At 44.8% G+C, this 24735-nt stretch overlaps 1 protein-coding gene across 6 annotated transcripts in view; it reads right to left on the minus strand.

Annotated features, from left to right (window-relative positions):
- Positions 1 to 655: 655 nt before the first annotated feature.
- The window catches only part of LOC129815169 (chromodomain-helicase-DNA-binding protein 5-like), a 38582-nt gene continuing 14502 nt past the window's right edge, over positions 656 to 24735 (minus strand). The window contains exons 3-39 of one of the 6 annotated variants that reach the window (XM_055868659.1): positions 20064 to 20303; positions 19827 to 19945; positions 19227 to 19474; positions 19029 to 19120; positions 18654 to 18780; positions 18334 to 18500; positions 18005 to 18223; positions 17600 to 17806; positions 17173 to 17384; positions 16825 to 16956; positions 16410 to 16524; positions 16124 to 16315; positions 15728 to 15928; positions 15471 to 15608; positions 15096 to 15217; positions 14622 to 14795; positions 14363 to 14504; positions 13680 to 13929; positions 13447 to 13571; positions 12982 to 13249; positions 12373 to 12545; positions 11980 to 12154; positions 10620 to 10706; positions 10382 to 10470; positions 10160 to 10293; positions 9331 to 9475; positions 8912 to 9077; positions 8702 to 8781; positions 8261 to 8480; positions 8028 to 8117; positions 7757 to 7921; positions 6266 to 6374; positions 6019 to 6151; positions 5578 to 5839; positions 5269 to 5432; positions 5049 to 5175; positions 656 to 4780 (exon numbers count right to left, since the gene is read on the minus strand). In XM_055868659.1, coding sequence (XP_055724634.1) covers positions 4656 to 4780; positions 5049 to 5175; positions 5269 to 5432; positions 5578 to 5839; positions 6019 to 6151; positions 6266 to 6374; positions 7757 to 7921; positions 8028 to 8117; positions 8261 to 8480; positions 8702 to 8781; positions 8912 to 9077; positions 9331 to 9475; positions 10160 to 10293; positions 10382 to 10470; positions 10620 to 10706; positions 11980 to 12154; positions 12373 to 12545; positions 12982 to 13249; positions 13447 to 13571; positions 13680 to 13929; positions 14363 to 14504; positions 14622 to 14795; positions 15096 to 15217; positions 15471 to 15608; positions 15728 to 15928; positions 16124 to 16315; positions 16410 to 16524; positions 16825 to 16956; positions 17173 to 17384; positions 17600 to 17806; positions 18005 to 18223; positions 18334 to 18500; positions 18654 to 18780; positions 19029 to 19120; positions 19227 to 19474; positions 19827 to 19945; positions 20064 to 20303 — 5934 coding nt within the window. In that variant the 3' untranslated portion in view covers positions 656 to 4655. The other 5 variants (XM_055868663.1, XM_055868660.1, XM_055868661.1 and 2 more) reach the window with 5 other exon arrangements.

The following is a 24735-nucleotide window of genomic DNA, read 5'->3' on the forward strand; positions in this document are numbered from 1 at the left end:
CCCAGCGTCGTCCGGGTTTGGCCGGGGTAGGCCATCATTGTAAATAAGAATTTGTTCTTAACTGATTTGCCTAGTTAAATAAAATAAATAAATAGGGGGGATAGGCCCACCACTTTTCGTTTCTATTTTCTTTACATACCAATTGCATTATTATTATGATCATTTCTCTGTATGTAATTATTTTTTCTCCGTTATTTTTTGGGGAGTGGCAGCCTAGGGTATAAACTTTGTAAATGTACATGAATATTGTACCTGTAACCCCGCCCCCCCAAAAAAGCAAAAAGATAATACAAGCAATAAAAGAACAGCTTTTCTCCAGTTCCTTCATTCTCTTTATTGATGTTTCAGAGCAACTTGACTTACGTGACTTAGTCATTTCAGCTCCTCAGTGGTGCATCTCCAGCTAACTCTGTTCTGGAACGTTGTCTTGAAATAATTCCAGGTGGTTCCGGTCTTCTTCATCTCCTTCTCATGTGTCCTGTTCCATGCCTTTTTTGGGCGGCCAACCTTCCATTTGCCCTGTGGGTTCCACTCAGAGCAACAGAAAGTCTACTTAAAAATTAAGCTTCACAGTTCACACATACATACATACTCAAGCTGAGAATTAGCTTATTTTCTCAGATGTGCATTTATCAAAGCAACAATGAGGTATGTCTATTGTTGTTGAGAGGATTTATTAAAATACATTGAACAAATACACAAAGTACAAAGTAAAAGATTACAATTAACTTTTTTCATTGATTTGCAATTTAGCACAAACATCTGTACCATTATAATAACACTGCTTGAATTCAATAGCTCTCTCAAAGCTAGCTACGCAGAGCAACCATCTCTTTCTTTACCAAAGTGAACCTTCATACAAAACATTTTACATGCTGTGCATTCTCTGCAACAAAGGTGCCTTTACCACGGTCTTTTGGTAGCTTTTGAAGCCTTGTTTATAAGCATGTACATATACTGTAAATATATTTATAATATTAGACTGAAGCCTTCTTACATACACATTACATTCATACTGACTTCAGTTTGATTGCATTTCATTTAAACAATTTGATTTCAGTCACTTCAGCACTCCGTAAGGAAACAGACATGGATTTGATTGAACACATTCTGTGTGCACATTGCAGTTCTATGGCAACTACCCTGCAACATTCATTTTCTCTCACGCATACTATGAACACTGAACAAAAATATAAATGCAACATGTAAAATGTTGGTCCCATGTTTCATGAGCTGAAATAAAAGATCCCAGAAATGTTCCATACGCACAAAAAGCTTATTTCTCTCAAATTTTGTGCACATTTTTTTTTACATCCCTATTAGGAAGCATGTCTCCTTTGCCAATATAATCCATCCACCTGACAGGGGTGGCATATCAAGAAGCTGATTAAACAGCACGCTCTTTACACATGGGCACCTTGTGCTGGGGACAATAAAAGGCCACTTTCAAATGTGCAGTTTTGTCACACAACACAATGCCACAGATGTCTCAAGTTTTGAGGAAGCGTGCAATTGACATGCTGACTGCAGGAATGTCCACCAGAGCTGTTGCCAGAGAATTGAATGTTCATTTCTCTACCATAAGCTGCCTCCTACGTCGTTTTAGAGAATTTGGCAGTACGTCCAACCGGCCTCACAACCGCAGACCACATCCAGCACATGGGGGGAGAAACCCTTTTGTGGGGGAAAACTAATTCTGATTGGCTGGGCCTGGCTCCCCAATCGATGGGCCTGGTCATGTGATTGGCTGGGCCTGGCTGCCACCCAGGCCCACCCATGGCTACAACCCTGCCCAGTCATGGGAAATCCATAGACTAGGGCCTAATTAATTAATTTCAACTGACTGATTTCCTTATATGAATTGTAACTCAGTAAAATCTTTTAAATTGTTGCATGTTGAGTTTATATTTTTTTCAGTATAGTTAGGTACATGATCGATAAGAGTATGAGAGAGACAAAACACTGGAAATCTTAGTATTTACATAGCATTGCTATTTGCTTCCATCCAGTGACACTATTCCAATTTATGACAAGGCGTGGGTCTTGTCCAAACCATCCAAAGCAACACTTTAGTCCACACAGGGACCCTCACAGGACTTACAAATGGAGTAACAGGCTGAACAGAAACACTGGGACTGCACACTCCATGGACAGAACAGCACTGATAACACACACTCAATTGGGTGCAAAATAATAGCTTACGAACTGATATGTGCCCTATTTGTTGAAATTCCTATCTCAACTTCAGGTGAAGTGCTTTGTCTGAGAAGACAGTGGCCCAATCCCAAATGGAGTCTTAAGACCTACAGTACGTCCTATGCCCTTGGGAGATCTTAGAGGATTTGACGGGTGTAAGCAATATGGTTATAGCTCCACCTTGCCCTATCATACACTATGTGGAAGTTTTGCCATGTTGCTTATACTGTTCAAATCCTCTCAGACCTCCACAGGTGCATAGGGAGTAGGGCTTAGGGGTTAATTTGGGATCAACTACTGAAACAATATGTAGTTACACATTCCAGCCAACAGAGGGCATGACAGAGCACCTCAGGAGATTCATATAAAAAGCCTACAGAGAAGAGCTACAATCAGACCCTGTATACAGGAATGTCTTCAGTTCAGGATGGTCCATTCACAATTTCTTTCTCAAAAGCTTCACATACTGTAAGTGCTATAGCCCTGTCATTAAAAACAATACAAATAGGTAATGCCTCTACTCTTTGAGAGAAAAATAAGAGCAAACATTGCAATGAGAAAATTGAATACACACGTTCTTGAAAAATCTGAACAAATGAAGTCTCATTAAACATATAAAAACAGTAGTTTCACTTTGGACAATCACATTAGCAGACAGATGGAATAAACAGTATTGTCAAGTGAATCCATGCTGTCGCTCTGATACAGTTTAGTCCTCACAACACGCAATGCAATAAACAGTTCTCTTCCAAGGAACCCATATATAAAAAGAAACATAAAAATACATTTTGATACTTTTTCTGTAATGCTCTCCAACCATGTTCCTTGATGGCTAATATCTATGGAGATTCTAATCTATAGATGATTGAATTAGCTATCTAATTCCACCACTGCCCTCACTTCTTAATGAAAACATTTTCACCAATGTCTAAGATTATCAGCATACAATCTGGGACGTTAGCCATCCAGGACACGGAGTGAGCAGCCGTCTTTTAGTGGCACTAAAGCAGTAAATACTGAAATAACACTTTACCTTAACATGAAGAACACACAATAAAGCACTTTTCATGGAAAACATGAAACCTAGGCCAAAAGGTGACGGACGCAGTGTCATAAGCACTTTTTTGTTTTAGCATTTCTCAAAATGGAAGAGGGAGGGAGGAGCTGTATGTGTAGCAGGCAACAGCCAATAAACACATTCAAATGTTAAAGAAATACATGTACTATACCATTGGCTGAAATAGGCTAGTCTTGAGTCTCTTCTGAAATGTACAAATGGTTACAAACTGTACCACAGTTAGATATGTTCTGTAACTTCTATGTGATCGTCACTTTTTGCACTAATCCAGCCTGTTACATTGTTATGCATGTATGCATTAAATTCACAATGATTATGCAAGGCAAAATAAACAGAAGTCTCTTGAACTATGTACATTACAAGGGGGAACCCTTAGTATGTTAGTAGCTAATGCAGCTCTGTAACTAGGATCCCTTTCTCCAGAGGCGGGAGATGGCAGTCTTTATGGGTTGAGGCATAGTGCAGCTATCCTTCCTTAAAGTCACTCTTATTCTTACAAGTTCCAAATCAAGGCTCTGCCATGAAACTATAAAAACAAACACATGTACTAAAATTGACCAGAGAATTGGCTGCTGTATGAGCACCCACTTATCATCTCTATAATTCTAGGAGGGGAGACTTATGCCTTCGTGGTTTTCCTTCTATTTGTATGTAGCTAAAGCACAAAGCTCCAGCAGAGGTCAGTCCCGATGCACAATGAATAGGACAATGATGAAAGCAGAAGGAAAAGACCCAGAATGAAGGAGCAGAGCCAGGCCTAAACGGAATAAATAGACATAGATAAGTCTCATTACAGCAGCCTTGGCACCTCCACCGGCTCATCTTCATGTGAACTTTGACTTTCCCAGCTCTCCCTGTAGCCAAGACAGGGCAGTTCCAGTCATCCTATAAGATCACCACGGTCGTGTTCCTCTGCACAGCCATTGCTGACACATGGCAGATCTTACAACCCCTGGATAGGTATTTTACGTATAGCAATGTGGTGCCCGGTGGCACAGTCGATGGCGTAGCACCCAACCATTAGTTGATGCATGCAACGTCTGAGCAGGGGAACACGCTTCCACATGTCAGGTAGCAGAGGTCGGGGCGTATGAGGTCGTTTGACTCTCACATCCTAATAGACAGTTCCTCTGCTTGACTCACCAACCTAAGTCATAAAAGCAAATAGCTACTGCAAAGTATGTTGAAGAATCCTTGAAAGATAGAAGTGCAATTGATACGATAGACAGATACATCAGTGTAATGTTCTTAGTGTTATCCTATGATCCATAGACATAGAGCTTCTTTAGGAGTTCTCTGGTGGGTTGATTCTGTAATCATTGATACAGTAGTTGACCTCCCTTGGCTTGGCTGACTCCAGATCAGTTTTGGAGTAGATTACCTAATCTTCAATACAGATAACATCACTGGGCTTGCCTGACTTAAGGTCAGGGGTGGTGACATCCCTCAGGTGGTCGCAGGACTTCTTGTCCAAGTGGCTGGATGGGGGTGGGGGGCCGTTGGACACTAGAAAGGGGGGAATGATTGGGGGTGGGGTGGGGTGAAGGGATACCAAACAGGGATACCAAACAAAGGGTGCTCAGCAAAAGAGATGACCCAAATAAAATATTTGAAGCTATGTATTCCCTAACATATTATTAGAAAGAGAAGCAGAGCAGTAGATCATCTTACAGTGCTCCCTCTTTTTCAGTTATCATACATTCTGTCCTCGACTGTTCAGCTGAAACATCTTGTATTACAGTTACAGTAAGTCGTGCAGAGACAGGCCACTTACCACTGACATAGGGTCCCAGGGGCATCTGGCTATAGTTGACCATGGCCTCACCTGCAGGCCCCCGGAAACTGCCCCCAAAGCCAGTGCTGTACATCTGGGAACAGGCAAATGAGCCCTGGCCGAACGGCTGGAGGTAGAGTAAACATTTTCCACATCCTGTCAATGATGGAATCAACCAAAACTACCTATCACCATAACAGAGCCAATGACAGTACAGTACCTGTTGGGGCGGAGGTTCGTTGCCGCGGCTGGTGAGGCGGCTGAGGATGCTCCTCTCAGACATCTGCAGACGCGAAGACACTGGGGGGATCCGGGACAACATGTTGGGAAGCCGCGTCACATCTGCCTTCATATCACTCAGCAGCTCCTCCAGCTGGTTCAGTACTGGAACGCACACACACACACACACACAATCACACAGAACAAACACATACACACACACATTCACACACACACACCGTCAATGACGAGAATGCACTAACGTATTCCATCTTATCTACAGTTCATGCAATACTGAATTATTATTCACCCAGATGTTGAGTTTGTAGACAGTGTTTAAGTCCTGCTGCTGTGTACACACTGGGAGATGACAGACCTTTGTGCAGCACGGCGTTGGCCGGCTTGTTTCCAGCCAGAGACTCCTTGGACAGATGCTGGTGAGACTCTGCCAGACACTCCACCTCAGCAAAGCGAGTGTTCAGGGCCATGGCCGGGTGGCTGGGGTCCTGGGTCATATTCAGGTACGCTGCCCTCCTCAACTGCTCCTCTATCACCAGAGCCTGCTCTAACAGCTAGGGCAGAGAGGGAGGGAGAGAAATGATAGTGAAATTGAGAGAGAGAGAGAGAGAGCGAGAGAGAGAGAGAGAGGGTGGTGAGAGAGAGGTGGAGATTGAATGTTGCCTTCAGTAGTCCACTTTTCAGATTCAAGGTGTTCAAAAATGTGTTCGTATGACAGCAATAAGCATTTCACCTTAAAGCGACGAGCCAGGAACTTGTTCTTCATCTCCAGGTAATTTCCCTTGTGCATCTCAGTCTTGAAGGGCTCATTGTGGATGGCATAGCGTGGATCGTTCTGAATGTCCTGCCAGCGGGCATAGCCATGTCTGAGGTTCCCCCGTAAAGGAAAACAAACATGATAAAAGGGCTTCACATCACAAACAGAGAGACCTGCACACTGTGAATTCTGAACAGCTGTGTTAGATGCAGAGGAAGGATACGTTACGATGCCAGCCAGTAGCCAGTAGTCGTGGCGACGGTGCCAGATGTCATACATCTTCCCAGATGACACGGCAGCCCGCTCCTCGTTCTGCCACAGGGTGTGCAGCTCTGAGATATAGTAACACATCAGATCATACATCTACACTATATATACAAGAGTATGTGGACACCCCAGAGACAAACATCGACAGTATAATGGCCTTACTGAAGAGCTCATTGACTTTCAACGTGGCACCGTCATAGGACGCCACCTTTCCAACAAGTCAGTTCATAAAACTTCTGCCCTGCTAGAGCTGCTCCGGTCAACTGTAAGTGCTGTTATTGTGAAGTGGAAATGTCTAGGAGCAACAACAGCTGAAACGCGAAGTGGTAGGCAAGACAAGCTCACAGAACGAGACCGTAGTGCTGAAGCGCATAAAAAAATTCTGTCCTCGGTTGCAACACTCTCTACTGAGCTCTAAACTGCCTCTGGAAGCAACGTCAGCACAATAACTGTTCGTGGGAACTTCATGAAATGGGTTTCCATGGCCGAGCAGCCGTACACAAGCCTAAGATCACCATGCGCAATGCCAAGCGTCGGCTGGAGTGGTGTAAAGCTCGCCTCCATTGGACTCTGGACTCTGACAGTCAAAAGGACGAATCTGGGTTTGGCGAATTCCTACCTGCCCTAACGCATAGTGCCAACTGCAAAGTTTGGTGGAGGAGGAATAATGGTCTGGGGCTGTTTTTCATGGTTTGGACTAGGCTCCTTAGTTCCAATGAAGGGAAACCTTAACGCTAAAGCATACAATGACATTTTAGATGATTCTGTGCATCCAACTTGTGGCAACAGTTTGGTTGAAGGCCCTTTCCTGTTTCAGCATAACAATGCCCCCATTCACAAAGCGATGACATACAGAAATGGTTTGTCGAGATCGGTGTGAAAGAACTTGACTGGCCTGCAGTGAGCCCTGAACTCAACCCCATCGAACACCTTTGGGATGAATTGGAAAGCCTACTGCGAGCCAGGCCTAATCGCCCAACATCAGTGCCCGACCTCACTAATGCTCTTGTGGCTGAATTGAAGCAAGTCTGGAGTGCTGTTCTTCCCATTGACATGCTCAATCTCCTGGACCTGGCTACAGACACAACAGTGAGTTAACAATCTAACAACAGAAGTCTTGGATTTCTTAACCATTCTAGACTTGTTGTATTTTATTGAATGCATCCTATCTAAAACCAGATGCTAGAGGCAGGGAAGCAGCCTTAGTCAATCTAAACATAAGCTACAAGACATTTCTCAACCCTGTTAGGATGTAATGTTCCATCATCTAGTGGAAAACCTTCCCAGAAGAGTGGAGGCTGTTATAGCAGCAAAGGGTGGACCAACTCCATATTAATGCCCACGATTTTGGAATGAGATGTTTGACAAGCAGGTGTCCAAATACTTTTGGTCATGTAGTGTATGTAGTGTTCCTACACCTTAGCTGTTTCTCCCACTCATCCCTCACCTGTGAAGCCTCCGTCGGCAATGTTGAACATGAACCTCATCTTGAAACCATTCTTCTCCAGTAATTCCCTCCTGACCTCCTCCATCTCCTCCTGTGCTTCTTTTTCTCCATTCAGCCGTCCATCGTGCACGAGCAAGTCCTCGCTCTTGGCCTCGTCTGAAACAACTAAGGAAATGGAACAACTGGCTTACATTTTTGTGGTCCTCTTTCAGCAAAAAGTGTCACTCAAAGAGTGACAAAGTTTTAATGTTTTTCGCTGTTCCGCAAATACCTGGATTCAGTTCCTTCTCCTCAGGTTTGGCTGGGGCAGGATCACTGTCTCCTTTTTCTAAGGACTTCTCTGTCTCTCGACAGGGCTCCACTAGAGGGTCATTGACAAACAGATGACCACATCAGAACAGAGACATGTCACAACTGATTTTTATGAAGTGGGACAAACCAAAGCCATTACACCAACCATTTACACCTCATTTGATTATAATAACCATGTAATGCACTGCTCACCTTTTGGTGAGCTTTGATTGGACGACAGCTCTGTATGTATGGAAGGAGGCTCTTTAGGATTGATGGATGGCTCTATCAGTGCGGAGGGTATGTCTGTCATTTCACTACTCTCCTCTGAGGAGACTGGTTTGTCCTCTGTGCTGCCATTCGCTGTCTCATCACTGTCAGGAGCGATGTCCGTCTTCTCTACCTGGGAAGATGACTCTGTACTAACATGAGTCTGGAGAGACAACCATCACAGATGGAGAGGGAGACAGAGTAAAACAAAAAGGAGACAGTTTACTTTAAAAGGTGACAGTTAGAAAGTTGCATGTGTTTTGTATTATAATAATAATTAAATTAGATGTATGGGGAGATGTATGAAGACAGTAAAGGATAGAGGGATGAGAAGGATAAGAGAGGGGAATAAAGGGACATTTCTGAAGAAGCGTGAACTCTGACCTCCAGTTCTGGTAGCTTCTTGCATTCCTGTTCTGTGGGCTCCTTGTCTTCAGCAGGCCCTGAGATCGAGTCCATCTTCTCTGTAAAAACAGCAAAACAATCACCAACGGTGTCTCTCATTTCCTGTCTAATGAATCTAATGAACTAAGCTGAATTCTGAAACACACACACATACCACACACACTGGAGGGGTGAGGATGTGACTCTGACCTGGTGGGACAGGACTTCCAGGAGGCTGGGGTGTGGCAGCAGGGCTAGCAGGGACGGGGGTGTTGGGGTCAGAGGACAGACTCTCAGTCAGTTTCTTCAGGTCCAGTCCAATAGGGATCAGGTCTGGAGTGCTGTATTTCCCATTGACATGCTCAAACTCCTGGACCTGGATACAGACACAACAGTGAGTTAACAATCTAACAACAGAAGACTTGGATTTCTCAACCATTCTAGACTTGTTGTATTTTATTGAATGCATCCTATCTAAAACCAGATGCTAGAGGCAGGGAACCAGCCTTACTCAATCTAAACATAAGCTACAAGACATTTCTCAACCCAGTTAGGAGGCTAACTTACTGCTTTCTGCTGGGTTTTATTAATGTAACTATGGAGTCATTGGATGACTGGTTGATGTGTACCTTTTTCCTGACCAGAGACATAACCCCAATCCTGGTGAGGACATGCTGGCGGGACAGCCCTTCTCGTGGAACCCCATCTGCAAAGGTCTCCGCCCCGTCTGCCCCGGGCTCACAAAGATGTCTCATGAACAGGGACACGTAGGCCCTAAGAGAGACAGGGTCACATTCATAATGCTAATCAATTTCCGATCATAGTAACAAAGATACTGGAACTGGGACCTCCCGGGTGGCGCAGTGGTCTAAGACACTGCATCGCAGTGCTAGCTGTGTCACAAGAGATTCTGGGTTCGAGTCCAGGCTCTGTCGCAGCTGGACGCGCCCGGGAGACCAATGGGGTGGCGCACAATTGGGACAGCGTTGTCCGGGTTAGGGGAGGGTTTGGCCGGCAGGGATGTCCTTGTCCCATCGCAGATTAGCGACTCCTGTGGCGGGCCGGACGTAGTGCACGCTGACACGCTCCCAAGATGTACGGTGTTTCCTCAAACACATTGGTGCGGCTGGCTTCCAGGTTAAGTGGGCATTGTGTCAAGAAGCAGTGTGGCTTGGTTGGGTTGTGTTTCGGAGGACGCGCGGCTCTCGGCCTTCGCCTCTCCCGAGCCTGTACGGGTGGTGCAGCAGTGAGACAAGACTGTAACTACCAATTGGATACCACGAAATTGGAGAGAAAAAAGGGAAGAAAAAAAATAACTAAAAAGATACAAAAATAAAAAATAAAAAAACATTTTTATACTTGAACTGACATTGTCTTGCATTTCGTATGGGAGTGAACAGTAGACTGCAGCTGAACCCCAGTTAAAATAACCCTGAGTACAGGAGGAGCTTTAAATACCTGAACTCTTTCTCACTCTTCCCTCTCAGGTCTCTGACCAGCCAGTGAGAGTTGAAGGCGTCCTGAGGAGGCATGCCCCAGCGCATGATAGCGTTGAGGAAGGCCTTCCGCTGACGGGCGTTGAACCCCAGCACCTGGCACAGGGAATTATACCCATTGGTCAAATCAATGTGCATACACACGTTGTCTACTAAATTAAAACCAGAGTGCTTCCTTCCTTACCTCGATGTTGCCCCCTACGCGCGCTAGCAGGGGTGGCAGAGGTTTGTCCCTGTCACTCTTCAGCTGCCTGCGAGAATGCCTGCGCCCACCTACAGAGAAACACCCCCACCATCAGCCAGGTGCCTCAGCAACATCTTATCAATGATAGGTTCCAGGCCCATCTACACAGGACAGAGCAGGCACTGAGAGAGTTAGTTATCTATAACGTAGTGATTACGCAGGTCTTATTGACACCCACCTTCCGGCCTCTCCTCGAAATCTTCGTCCTCGTCCTCGGACCCCACGGAGTACTCGGAATGATTGTCTGAAAGATCATCCTGCCACTCTGAGCCACAGATCAGATCAGAGAGAAACAGCACAGTGCATTCACTTGTGTAGGGGCCTACTGGGGGAGGAGGGAAGGGGGGCTAGCACCGCAGACCACTACAGTGGGCATGCACACTGACACTACTCCACTACACCACTGGGGGGCAGGCATTCTTTCAAAAAGAAAGTTCTGTCCTCCCAGCCACTACACTGGTGGACTGTGCACTTCATCAACACTTCATGTCTCTGAGTGTGCATTTGCTTTAGATGGGTTTAAATGTTTCCCTTTCAGTCTCAAATGCCTGTTGTTGAACTATGGGGGTAGTGTTTTAAGAGGAACTCTACACAACTTACATACTGTAACGCTATAAGCAATATAAAGCAATCAAGCTTCTAAATGTGCCACTATTTTCAAGCAAGCTGCTATAGTTATGGACACACAGCCAAAGAAAGGTATAGTGTGCCACTCGTGTTACCAGAGGTATATCTAGAGCAGTGGGCTTCAAAGTTGGGGTCACGGGGGAACTGCAGTGGGGTCGCCAAATAAATAAATGAAAAAGTACATGTTACAAATTACTGTATGGGATCCATATACAAAGGTTTTTGAGAAAGATCATTTGGAAAATACAATTTTATTCAGTAAATGTATTTATTGGTTTCTTTTCCAGATGAAAATGTGATGAATTGAAGGTTATTTGTTGATGTAAAAATATAAATTTACCGGTTGTAAGGTTGTGTCATTAGATTTGGGGTGGGGCCACGCAAAATTCTTGGGAAACAAATGGGGTCCCCAGAAATTCTGGCCAAAACAAATGGGGTCCCCACTGAAAATGTTTGAATACCACTGTTCTAGAGTGATGCTAAATTCACTCAAATGTTTTCTAAAAGGAGGGGGACCAATAAGCATAGCATTTCTGTTACAGTAAAGGGATACTTCAGGATTTTGGCAATGCAGCCCTTTATCTACTTCCCCAGAGTCAGATGAACACATGGACCCATTTTTTATACTCTGCATCCAGTATGAAGTAAGTTAGAGGTAGTTTCATGAGCCAATGCTAACTAGCATTAACACAATAACTAAAAGTCTATGGCATCTACTAACATGCTAGCAGTTAATACGTCCAGTCATTGAGTTACCAATTGCACTAAAGCTAGAGACATGAAAATGGTATCCACGAGTTCATTTGACTCTGGGGAAGTAGATAAAGGACTTCATTGCCAAAATCCTGAAGTATCCCTTTAAAGCAGAAGAGAATAGCAGGCTAGAGTGTCCAGTACAGTATGAGGCAAACCTTGGTCCTCCTGAGACGTGTCGTTGTAGTTGACCTGCTTGCGGATGCGTTTGCCTTTGCCCAGGTTGCGGGCCAGATCCTCCTGTTGCTGCTCATAATGGTGCCTCAGCAGCTTCTCCCAATAGTCTGGATCCACATTCTCCTCCTGCTTAATGATCTCCCGCTGGGGCTCCTCCTGAACACACATGCATGCACACAACGTGAGAATACTGAACAAGGATACTCCTGTGTAAACAAAATGGTTAGCTACTACTGAATAAACACTGGTAATCAATGAGAATACAATGAAGAGACTGCTGAATACTCACACATACACACTGTGAGAATACATAACAGAGCCACTCCTAGACATAACAATGCCCATGCTGACTGAGTGTGTGAGTTAGTCCTCACCTCTGCGTCCTCGTCTTTGACCACGTACTGGGCCACCTTGAAGGAGCTGAGGTATTCGTTCATGTTCTGGATCTCAGTGTCCTCCGTGGCATTCTGGCTACGGTCCAGCAGCTTGGAGATGGCATTGTCATCATAGTGAATGACACTGCCCTCATCTCCATCCTTTATGTCCCCTGGAGTAAACACAAGTATCACAATATATCAGAGGGATACAGGCTGGTTTACTTTACATCCATGTCAAATCTAGAAACAATATTACAAGAATGCAAATTGGTTTAATGTCCAGTTCAAAACTACTATATGTTCCTAGCAAAACAGGTCTGACTTTTCAAACAGAAATGCTAAACCCTTGGGGTGAATTGTATATTGATCCCATACAATAATCCCTACTCAGTTATTTATTTGGCGACCACACTGCAGTTCCCCTGTGACCCCAACTTTGAAGCCCACTGCTCTAGATATACCTCTGGTATCACGAGTGGCACACTATACCTTTCTTTGGCTGTGTCCATAACTATAGCAGCTTGCTTGAAAATAGTGGCACGTTTAGAAGCTTGATTGCTTTATATTGTGACACAGTGTAGTCAGTGTGCATACCATTATTCTTACAGAGTTTTTGATGGGAACCCATGGCCCGTGCGGCTGCCTCCATCTCGTCCTTGAAGAGCTCCTCGGTGCCGAACTTGAGGATGTCGTCCAGCTCCTGTTTGGACATGGAGCCGGTCTTGGAGCCCAGGCCGGGCCTCACCACCAGGTGGGTCAGCATCATCTTCCTCTTGGCCACCTGGGTGATGCGCTCCTCCACGCTAGCTCGCGTCACAAAGCGATAGATCATCACCTTCTTATTCTGACCTATACGGTGGGCCCTGCTGAATGCCTGCAGCATAGAGATGGAGGGAGGGAAAGAGAGAGCGGCAGAGACAGTTACAGAGTTAGAAATAAAGAAACATAACAGGGAATCAAGGAGGAAGACAAATAGAACAAGGTAACACTGTGAGGGTTATAATGCATTCAGAAGACAGTATACTGTATGTACAGTATGCCTGTGTTAGTCTGTACCATGTCCCACAGTACCTGGATATCGTTGTGAGGGTTCCAGTCTGAGTCGTAGATGATGACGGTGTCTGCCGTGGCCAGGTTGATGCCCAAGCCTCCAGCTCGGGTGGAGAGCAGGAAGCAGAACTGCTGAGCACCCGGTGCTGCAGTAAGAATCAAGGCGCACAGTCAATGAGTGAGTGAGTACGCGAGTGTGAGTGCTGTTTGTGCTGCTCCCTGCTGGAGAAAGACAGAACAGCAGCGTAACTCACCGTTGAAGCGGTCGATAGCCTCCTGTCGTAGTCCCCCTGTGATGCCTCCATCAATGCGTTCATATTTGTAGCCCTCGTATTCCAGAAAGTCCTCAAGCAGATCCAGCATCTTAGTCATCTGGGAGAAGATGAGAACTCTGTGTCCTTCATCTTTGAGTTTCCTTAGCATCTTCTGGAGCAGGGTGAGTTTACCTGAGGACTTGACCAGCTGGTTCCCATCATAAGAGCCATTGGGTAACACTGGTGCCTCCTGTATATACACAATGAGCAAATAACCCAACAAGAGGCCATAGCCCCTCACACACAGACAGTCAACTCTCACTGATAAACAAACATACCTGCATATTGGCAACCTATCAACTTCTACATTACACACCAGTGGAGGCTGCTGAGGGGAGGACGGCTCATAATAATTGCTGGAATGGAGTGAATGGAATGGTATCAACCACATGGAAACCACGTCTTTGATGTGTTTGATACCATTCCATTCACTCCATTCCAGCCATTATTATGAACCGTCCTGCCCTCAGCAGCCTCCACTGATGCACACATTTAGAAACACACAAGTCCTCCTAAACATCAGTCCCTCCCCGCAGCCCTTAGCATGGTCTCCCCCCTCTGCCCTCTCTCCCTCCCTCCTCCCTCTACCCCGAGAGGGATCCCATCTCTCCTCCCTCCCTCACCACGGCTGCCACGGGGAACAGGTAGGGGTGGTTGCAGCACTTCTTCAGGTCCATCATGATGTTGAGCAGGGACACCTGGTTGCCCCCGCCCTTGGAGTTGAGCGCCTCAAAGTTCCGCGTCAGGATAAACTTGTAGTACTTCCTGTGGGTCAGAGGTCAAACATGAAAGGTGGGATTAGGTCTGGGGGAACCAATCTGAAGGGGTTTTATACAACAATGGGAGGTTCAATAGAAAAGTACTAGAAGAGGACTAACTAACTTCTGCATGGGGCTGAGCTCCACTCGTACAATGAGCTCTGTCTTGGAAGGCATGTTCTTGAAGACGTCAGCCTTCAGTCTCCTGAGCATGTGTGGGCCCAACAGATCATGCAGCTTCTTGATCTGGTCCTCCTTGGAGATGTCTGCAAACTCCTCCAGGAAGCCATCCAGGTTACTGCACACAGAGCGAGCAGACACAGCAAAACGGTTTATAGACACCATTTAAAGACGGCACAATCCCCATATGTTCCAGTTGATGTTAAGAGGAGCAACTGACGCTTAAGTGTCCGCCATGGCTTTAGGCTGTACTGTAAGCCTTAGTATGCAGGGATTTGAAAGGAGAACCCTGTGGTAACAATTGAATCTCCCTCAGCATTAGGTCTTTACTCTCTGCTACTGCAGCAGGTAAGAGGCCCAAGAGGCAGGCTGCCAGGCTAATGGATGGCCACAGGAGGAAGTACAGTACAGCTCTTACTTGAATCTTTCTGGGGTGAGGAAGTTGAGCAGGTGAAACAGCTCCTCCAGGTTGTTCTGCAGAGGAGTGCCAGTCAGTAGTAGCTTATAGTAGATCTTATAACCATTGAGAATTCTGAAAAACTGAGGAACAGTGACAGTGACATTAGACACTCAACCAAGCCACAAATAGAGTTGAGTCATAATGCTATGCAAGGTTGATGATGTTGGAAGGGAGGGAGGAGATAGATAAGATACTGATCATAGATTGTAAAGAAATCAGAATTTGGACCTTAAGAAACGCTATTAGCCAATTTACCGTTCGCCAGTGACAAAGAAAATAAAGACCAATTACATCCATTTGTAGAATGCATTGGTTTAATTTGAGGTGGGTTACCTTTGACTGGTTGTTCTTCAGTCTGTGGGCCTCATCCACCACTAGACAGGCCCAGTTAATGGAGCCCAGAATGGTCTGATCGATGGTGATTAGCTCATATGACGTCAGCAACACATGGAACTTGATGGCCGTGTCTTTCTGTCAAGACCAAAACAGAGAGTCTATATATGACCACCACTCTCCTTTGGCCTGTAAATTACATGCTTGTCGATGTTTACTGAGATTCAATACATTGTAAGTGTCGTTTATGGGGATACCTTCATACGGAAGACCTTGCGGCCTGTTTTGACCGCACTGTCCTCGAAGGTGAACTCGTTCTCCCTGATGACCGCCCGGCTTTCTTTGTCCCCAGTGTAGGTGACCACGTAGAAGTCTGGGGCCCACATCTCAAACTCCCTCTCCCAGTTGATGATGGTGGACAGGGGAGCACTGACCAGGTATGGCCCTTTGGAGTGACCCTGAGAGGGGAGGACATGTTTCAGCCATGTTTCAGTCATGACTAAGGACACTATTTGATGATATACACAACAGATATTGCATTACTTTCATCACTACTGATTCTATTGTGTATTGTATTTACTTAATAATGTCATAGAACATTAGTACTAAACAAATAGACCCCTGTCCTGTATGAGCCTGTCCTCCTCACCCACCTCCTTGTAGAGTGAGTAGAGGAACACGATGGTCTGGACAGTCTTGCCCAGGCCCATCTCGTCTGCTAGGATAGTGTCTGTGCCCTGTGCCCAGGAGAACCGTAACCAGTTCAACCCCTCCAGCTGGTATGGGTGTAGGGTTCCCCCAGTGGCATTGATGTACCAGGGTTGATGTTCAAACTTGATGGTAGGCTAGTGATGGAGAAAGAACAGCCAGAGGTGTATCAGCTTATTGTTAAGCCAATAGTACAGTATGTTTTAGTCCCTAGTAATGATTCCCACTCACATCTATAATTGGAGCGTTAGGAGGGATTTCTCTCTCCCTCCTCTTCTCCTCCTCTTTGCCCTTCTTTCCCTTTCTCACAACTAAAGGGCGCTGGTCGTCACCAATCATCTGCTCCCTGTCAAATCACAGGAGACGTCAACAAACAGTCTACTCGGGTTGTGAAATCATGGGAAATATGTTTGTCTGTATGTGCATGCGTAAGAGAGAGAGAAAGAGAGATACAGTGAAAGAGAGACAGAGAGAGAGAGAGACTTCTTTGAGTGTAATATTTACTGTTCATTTATATTGTTTATTTCACTTTTGTATATTATCTACTTCACTTGCTTTGGCAATGTTAACATATGTTTCCCATGCCAATAAAGCCCCTTGAATTGAATTGAATTGAGAGAGAGAGAGAAAAGAGTTCTGAGCTGACCTGTGGTCCCAATAGGAGTGTTTGGCGTTGTGATACTCAGGGACGTCAAAGTCATCCACCTCCCAGGTGCACTGGTCATAGGGCAGGTCTCTCCACTTGATCATGTAGTGCACATCCCCATCCTTATCATAACTGTAGGGAACGCAAGGAACAATGACAATCACAACTCTGGGAGCTTCAGAATACAAAAGGAAAGGTTGCAATTACATAGTTCAAACCTGGGACAAAAATGTATGGTTGAGAATCCTGTCTCTAGTTTATTCCACTGTATATCAAGTGCTGAGTTTGAGTCTGGGTGAGAGAATGTCCCGACAGGGAGAGGAAGGTGTGTGTGTCTGGGGTGGGCACCTGTGGTTGAGGATCCTGTGGATGACCATCCACTCTGGCTTGATGCCGTAGCGGTAGAATCTCTCCTCCATGGCAGCGTACTGCGGGTCTTTACTCTTCCTCTTCTCGTTGTTCAGCTCCTCCTCCCCAGAGCCGTAGTCGTACGGAGGGGGCTCGTCCATGTCGTTCTTACGCTGGTAGTTACGGTACATCACCGCGTGGTACAGCTCCAACTGCACACACCACAAACAAGACCATGGCTTAACCAACGATGCTGCAGAAAATTCTTGTTGTATTTGTGACAATGTGCTTTAGCAAATGTAGAGTCTTGTAACTTCTGCAAACTAGATTTTTAAAGTGAGAGTAAGCCAGTATATTTGACCATGGCTGACTTTCAAACACTGACAAACCCCTCAGCAGCAGTCAAACAGACAAATGTGTGTCTCACCTGCAGTTCACTGACCCAGGAGCAGTGCCAGTAGGAGAGACCAGCCCACTTGACAAACAGCTCCCTCTCCGGGTGGCCCTTCAGGGGGGGCTGTACCAGCGGGTCCACAGTCTCTCCATTGGGGCCAGGGGGCACCTCCATGGGTAAGGGGGGATCCCCCCAAATCCAGTGGAGAATCCTCTGTACCTTCCCCTTCGGAGGTGTGCACTAGAGGGGAAAAGAGAGTTGTGTGAGACAGCATGGTATTATCTCTCTGTTCTCTCTTGGGAGCCTGCACAGAGAATGACACTTTCATTTTGTTTCCAGCAGTCAATTTTAATAATGGAGAGCCAAGTGCATTCTCACAAATAACATGGTTCATCAACTGGATCATCACACTGACTGGTGGGAGAACTTGTCACTCACCATGCAGCGTGGGCACAGCCACTCCCCATTGGGTATCTCAGGCAGTGGAGGGTTGAGGCAGTGGATATGGTAGGAGGAGGGGCAGGTGTCACAGCACAGCAGCTCCCCTCCGTCTTTACACACTCTGCAGAACTCCAGGTGGTCGTCCTCTTCCTCAACCGCAACCTCCTCTTCCTCATCGTCATCATCTTTGGCCTCCCACTGGATGCCCTCCTTCTCCTGAATGCACAGATGGGGGATAGTGATAATGTATATTTTTCTACAATGTGATAGGGATGATGCACTTCTGTTGTGTTTAGAGATAGTCCAGTTAAAGGTGTACTACTTACACAGTGAGGGCAGCTCCACTTGCCCTCGGGAGCTTTCTCCAGCTCAGGGTCCAGACACACCAGGTGATAGGCTTTGGGACAGGTGTCACACAGGATGATCTCCCCTCCCTGCTGGCACACCTCACAGTAGTCCTGGTGGTCTGTCTCATAGCCGTCCCCATCCTCTCCTGAACACAAGACAGGAAACACAGATAAAAGTAAATGTAGTCTTCACACACACAGCAGTAACAGTCATTAGGTTATGAGGGTTATGAAAAGGTATGAGGATATACAGTATAAACTAGTGGACCTGGTTAGTGTAGATAACGGACATAGCATACTTTTCCTTTTTTTCCGACCCTTCCGGGCTTTCTTCTTGGCATTCCCCGAGGTATCAGAGCGCACCGAGGCACTGTGGATGCTGACATCATCAAAGTCCGACTCCTCCAGCCCAAAGTCCTCCTCACTCTGCCAACAGACACGAGTCATTCACAACCACACAGTCAATCAGCAATGAGAGCCAATAACGTTCACACACAAGTTTGGACATAAAACCCTAAAATTAGTATTTTGGGTGCTGTATAACTAAGACAATAAGCACATACACTGTACCTCATCCATTCCTGAATGTGGGAAGAACAATCTAGTGTATCTTCTCAAGTCATAGTTATGTGACTGAAGGTAAGAAAGGAGACGTGTGCCGCTCCAAACCTTACCGAGGATGCTTTCTTCTTTGATTTGGTCTTCTTCCCTTTACTTTTCTTCTTTACCTCCTTTACAGTCTTTGTTTTCCGTCGAACCCCAGGCCCTATAGGACAACAACATCCAGCACAGGCCAGAGAGGTATAGAGGGTACTTTATTAGTACATTTCAATACATACTGATATACAGAATTATTTAATGACAGCCCTTACCCTTTCCATCTTTGGTTTTGGCTTTTCTGATTTGCCCAGGCTGAGAACTTGACAGTGTAGTGATCTCTTTGACAGAGGTGGGCGAGGCAACGGTGACTGTTTCCACGGCAGCAGCCACCGCAGCAGCCACAGCAGTTGCAGAGGTGCCTTTGAAGGGGTTGTTAGCGCTGAACTCTCGCCACTTGGCCCCTAACACTGTCATCATCTTTGACATGGGGATCTTAGGGTTCTTCTTGGCAATAAGTGGCCTGAGGAAAGTCAGGGAAAGAGAAAGAACACTGTAATCTTACTATCTTGTTATTTTCTTAGTTAATTATATACTGTAACAATCTGCACTAGAGTGACTTTTATTCACCAGAACTAGTGGTGACCCATCTTTGTGACATCCCCTCTGTGTTGTGTGAGTACTTTGATTGTGATTTGTCAACCAATGTCTTGTGGTTCGGCACATTGGTCTCTCTGAGATGCTCGGTCAATGCATTCAGTCTCTGAGCTTCCAGGCTTTATTTGGATATATTCAAACTACAACTAAGCTACACAGCCATGACAGCCATCCATAGACAAGAAAGGCAGTAAATGATGATCCTACATGTACAGTACCTGAGGAACTGGCTGAAGGCCTTGTAGTTGGTGAGGGTTGTATAGTCCTCCTCTGTGAAGCCATACTGCACATCCTCCAGACCCCACTCCTGCATCAGCTGGCTGGACGACTTGGGCTCCTGGGGCACAACAACACTGAAGTAAGAGTTCAGTCTATAAATCCACTAAGGCCCCAAATAATATCAAATACATATCAAACTAAACAGAGATGTTTTAACAGAGGCACTCTTACAGTACCTTATTATTTTCATCATCTTCGTCATCATCATCATCGTCATCCTCCTCCTCCTCTTCTCTCTTCTTCCGTTTGGGTTTCTTCTCCTTAGGTTTCTTCTTCTTCTTTGTGGTAGGGGCGTAGGTGCTGCTCTCGCTCTCTGAGCCAATCTCTGGACCCTGCAGTGGACGGTCATCCTCCTGCTCAGGGGCCTGCTTCTTCAAGTCACTGCCACCACCTCCTACTCCTCCACCTCCTCCTCCCTGTCACACACACAGATACAACATTGTTTATCATCTCAATGCTATCATTACTTTCCCATATAATCTCACCCCCTCTGCCTGTCAATCATTCAGGAGACATTTGAAGCACAGACAATGAGTCAGCAAATATCACTAACATACAGAGTCTGTACTTGAAGAGGAAAGTCCCCCATACCATCTGGATAATGATGACCATTTGTAACTGTTTCAGGAAGCTAGGCGTATGTCGCACTTCACTACTTCACAGGAGACGCATTTGAACGTAAACATTTATTTTTTATCAAAATGCTTTTTTGGCAGAAATGCCTTCTGGAACATGTGAACTTTCATGTGCCTTAATAACAAACGTGTATGCCACCTGTAGATATTAATAAAACGTTTAAATTACGAGCCTAGTTGGTTAGCCACAGAAAAAGCCAGGAACCTTCCCACTAGCCATGATTGGCTGAGATAATGGATGGGCTGGACATGCCGGGAGATGAGTTCAAATTGGTCTGCCACGTAGCCCACGTCTGCCTATAACATGAGCTTCTCAGTGTGGGGCGGCAGGTAGCCTAGTGGTTAGAGCATTGGACTAGTAACTGAAAGGTTGCAAGATCGAATCTCTGAGCTGACAAGTTAAAAAGCTGTCGTTCTGCCCCTGAACAAAACAGTTAACCCACTGTTCCTAGGCCGTCATTGAAATTAAGAATTTGTTCTTAACTGACTTGCCTAGTAAAATGATTTTAAAATGTATGGATAATCCTTGCTACTGTGGATTTTTTGAAAAATATAATGTTAGAAATGGAGAAATGCAAAAGTGTTGCTACTGCTCTCAACAACAATGCTCCCCTGAATTTAGCAGGCGCTATTGACAGTGGGGAAAAGTTGTGATGGACTGCTTTATGCACAGGGTCAGTGAGAACCGGAGTGACTTGACACAATGGGCCAAACAAGCTGTAGCTCCAAAACAAAACGGAAACGACACAGCTAGACGTCTTACTTAGTTAAAGCGGTTCCAGTCTGCCGTGAAGCAGACTGTAACCATGTATACGGGTAAGAGTCTAGCTAAATTGTCAGGTATTATAAGTTTCTAATTTTGTCAGAAAGTCGTTTTCATTGCAAGTTAAAGCGTACTGTTCACTAGCTAGCAAACGTTAGCTTGCTGGCTCACTATCTAACGTTACGTGTATGATCTGTGTAGTAATATTATTTGTATCTCAGAAAGCTATTTGCATTGCTATTTATAGCCTAATGTTACAGTAGCTAACATTGAAGTTAGTTGGTTAGCTTTAGTTACCTGCAGATTCCCACAACAGCATTTCATGCATGGTGGCTACCTATGATAATCAATTTGTACGGTAAGGGTTGGGATTATAGTTTATTGTTCAGCTAGCTAACTAGCTACATGCCAAAACAAAAGACTTCACTTCGCCAGATGATTACATGATCCATCAAGTTAGCCAGGTGTGTCTGGGGGTGATTATGGCCATCTATTGTATTTCATGAACATGCATACATGTTTAGACAATAATGACCTTAGCTAGATGTGGCTGGGGGGTAGGTATAGCATTTTGTTCGCATGACCCATTATTTACACAAGTGATGATGTAACAAAAGCGCATTCGCGTAAAAAGCACAATCGTTGCACAAATGTACCTCACCATAAACATCAATGCCTTTCTAAAAATCAATACACAGAAGTATATTTTTTTAAACCTGCATATTTAGTGAAAAGAAATTAATGTTAACAGGCAATATTAACTAGGGAAATTGTGTTACTTCTCTTGTGTTCAGTGCAAGCAGAGTCAGGGTATATGCAACAGTTTGGGCCACCTGTCTCGTTGCGAACTGTGTGACCGTAATTAATTTGCCAGAATTTTACATAATTATGACATAACATTGAAGGTTGTGCAATGTAACAGCAATATTTAGACTTCGGGTTGCCACCCGTTTGATAAAATACGGAAAGGTTCCGTATTTCACTGAAGGAATAAATGTTTTGTTTTTGAAATTATAGTTTCTGGATTTGACCATTTTAATGATCAAAGGCTCGTATTTCTGTGTTTATTATATTATAATTAAGTCTATGATTTGATATTTGATAGAGCAGTCTGACTGAGCGCTGGTAAGCAGCATCAGGCTCGTAAGCATTCATTCAAACAGCACTTTACTGCGTTTGCCAGCAGCTCTTAGCAATGCTTGAAGCACAGCGCTGTTTATGACTTCAAGCCTATCAACGCCCGATATTAGGCTGGCAATACTAGTGCCTATAAGAACATCCAATAGTCAAAGGTATATGAAATACAAATGGTATAGAGAGAAATAGTCGACGCGTCATAATTCCTATAATAACTACAACCTAAAACTTCTTAACTGGGAATATTGAAGAACTGGAAATATTGAACCACCAGCTTTCATATGTTCTCAGGAACTTAAACGTTAGCTTTTTTACATGGCACATATTGCACTTTTACTTTCTTCTCCAACACTGTGTTTTTGCATTATTTAAACCAAATTGAACATGTTTCATTATTTATTGCAGACTAAATAGATGTTTTTTATGTATTATATTAAGTTAAAATAAAATTGTTCATTGTTCATTCAGTATTGTTGTAATTGTCATTATTACAAATATATATAAAAATCAGCCGATTAATAGGTATCGGCTTTTTTTGGTCCTCCAATAATCTGTATCGGTATCGGCGTTGAAAAATCATAATCGGTCAACCTCTAATTTTTACCTGGAGTTTTGCCTTATTTTAGGCTACTACTTTCCACTGTAGTCTTGAAATCTTTGGTTGTTTCCTACAATACCTTACTCAGTATGTTTAGCACATGGCCGCATATGTAAATCCTTAAAGAGATGGGTGGGGCTAATGCTTAAGAGTGTGAATGATGCTGAATGGGTGTAGACAAAGAAGAGCTCTCCAGTAGGGCCATTTTCTAAAAAGTGCAGTTACAATTTTATCAACTTTTAAAGCAGAATTACTTTCCCATTGTTCCTCAACTGCAGTGTATCATACACCATTTTGTAGCTGAGTCTCTACTTTTATCCAATGTAAGAAACACCATTTCAAATGCTGCTATATAAGACTGAATCGAGGTAGTCAGTCACATTTCATCAATTGAATATCTAGCACCCAGCTTGTTGAGAGCTCCATAGAAGTCATGATCAGAGGCTTGTTCACCTCTAAACTGGCTGCTGCTTACACAGAGAACTGCAACAACACAGCAACATACACCTTGAGCGTCTGCTCAATCACACCCCCCCCCCCAGCCACAGTCAATAAGACTAGGGCAGGTATTGTCTCCTTCTATTGTCTCCATGGCCTCGCTATGGCAACATCTGGAAGGCTACACAGATGTACGTTTATAGATAAAGTGTATGAGTGAGCACTGGCATTGGGTTGTGTGTGTGTGTGTGTGTGTGTGTGTGTGTGTGTGTGTGTGTGTGTGTGTGTGTGTGTGTGTGTGTGTGTGTGTGTGTGTGTGTGTGTGTGTGTGTGTGTGTGTGTGTGTGTGTGTGTGTGTGTGTGTGTGTGTGTGCATGAAAGAGCTGTGTGCAGCTTGTTGCCTGTTGCACTATAGGCCTGTGTGGATCCATGGAGACTCGCAGGCGTCTCGCTCTGTGGCGCAGGGGAAAGGCTCACGTTGCCGCAGCGCCCGCCAACCCCACCGCCAGCCCGTCTGTGTTGCCATGGCGACCAACCCGTGCAGAGTCTGGAGCTCTCTCTCTCTTACCCTCTCTCTCTCTTACCCTCACTCTATAGCAGCAGCAGCCAATGAAACGGTGCCATCCAATCAGACACGTTTGCATAACGAGCTTGTTATGCAGAGGCCTGTGGTTGCAGAGCCTGTGTTCCAGCACCCGTCTAGACAAATCTCATTTATGCATACGGAGAAGGAGAGAGAATGAGTTTGGAGGGAGGTCCAAATGAAAAAGGGTGGGGGGTGGTGGAAGTAGTAGAAGCAGAGAAGCAGAACCTCCGTTAATCTAGAGAGATAAACTGCAGAGAAGTGACTTAACCCAACCACTGACGGCACACACAGGGTTGAATGTTACACAAACACATCACAGGATACATAAGACCAGCGTGGAAAGAAAGAGGAGGACTCTTCTGGCAGATCATGAAAAATAAATAAAGTCCTAAAGCATAACCAAATTGTTTATTCCTATATATAATGCCTTCCCTTTGGTATCAACTTCATTTCTGTTCAGCATCTAGTTTCAGTACTAAATTAAATTAGTACATACTAATTGTATAATGTGCAACCATTATGAATGTCAGATTGAATACACAAACTTCACATCCTAACGATACCATAAACACCCAACGGCGTACAATTGTACAGTGCAAAAGGGGGGAAAACACTGCTGACTATCAACACGCAGTCGCCCCTAAAGGGATTTCTCTCCTTAAAACTGATCTAGCCAGTCATCAGTACTAAC

The sequence above is a fragment of the Salvelinus fontinalis genome, chromosome 18 (assembly GCF_029448725.1).
Source record: "Salvelinus fontinalis isolate EN_2023a chromosome 18, ASM2944872v1, whole genome shotgun sequence".
Taxonomy (NCBI): domain Eukaryota; kingdom Metazoa; phylum Chordata; class Actinopteri; order Salmoniformes; family Salmonidae; genus Salvelinus; species Salvelinus fontinalis.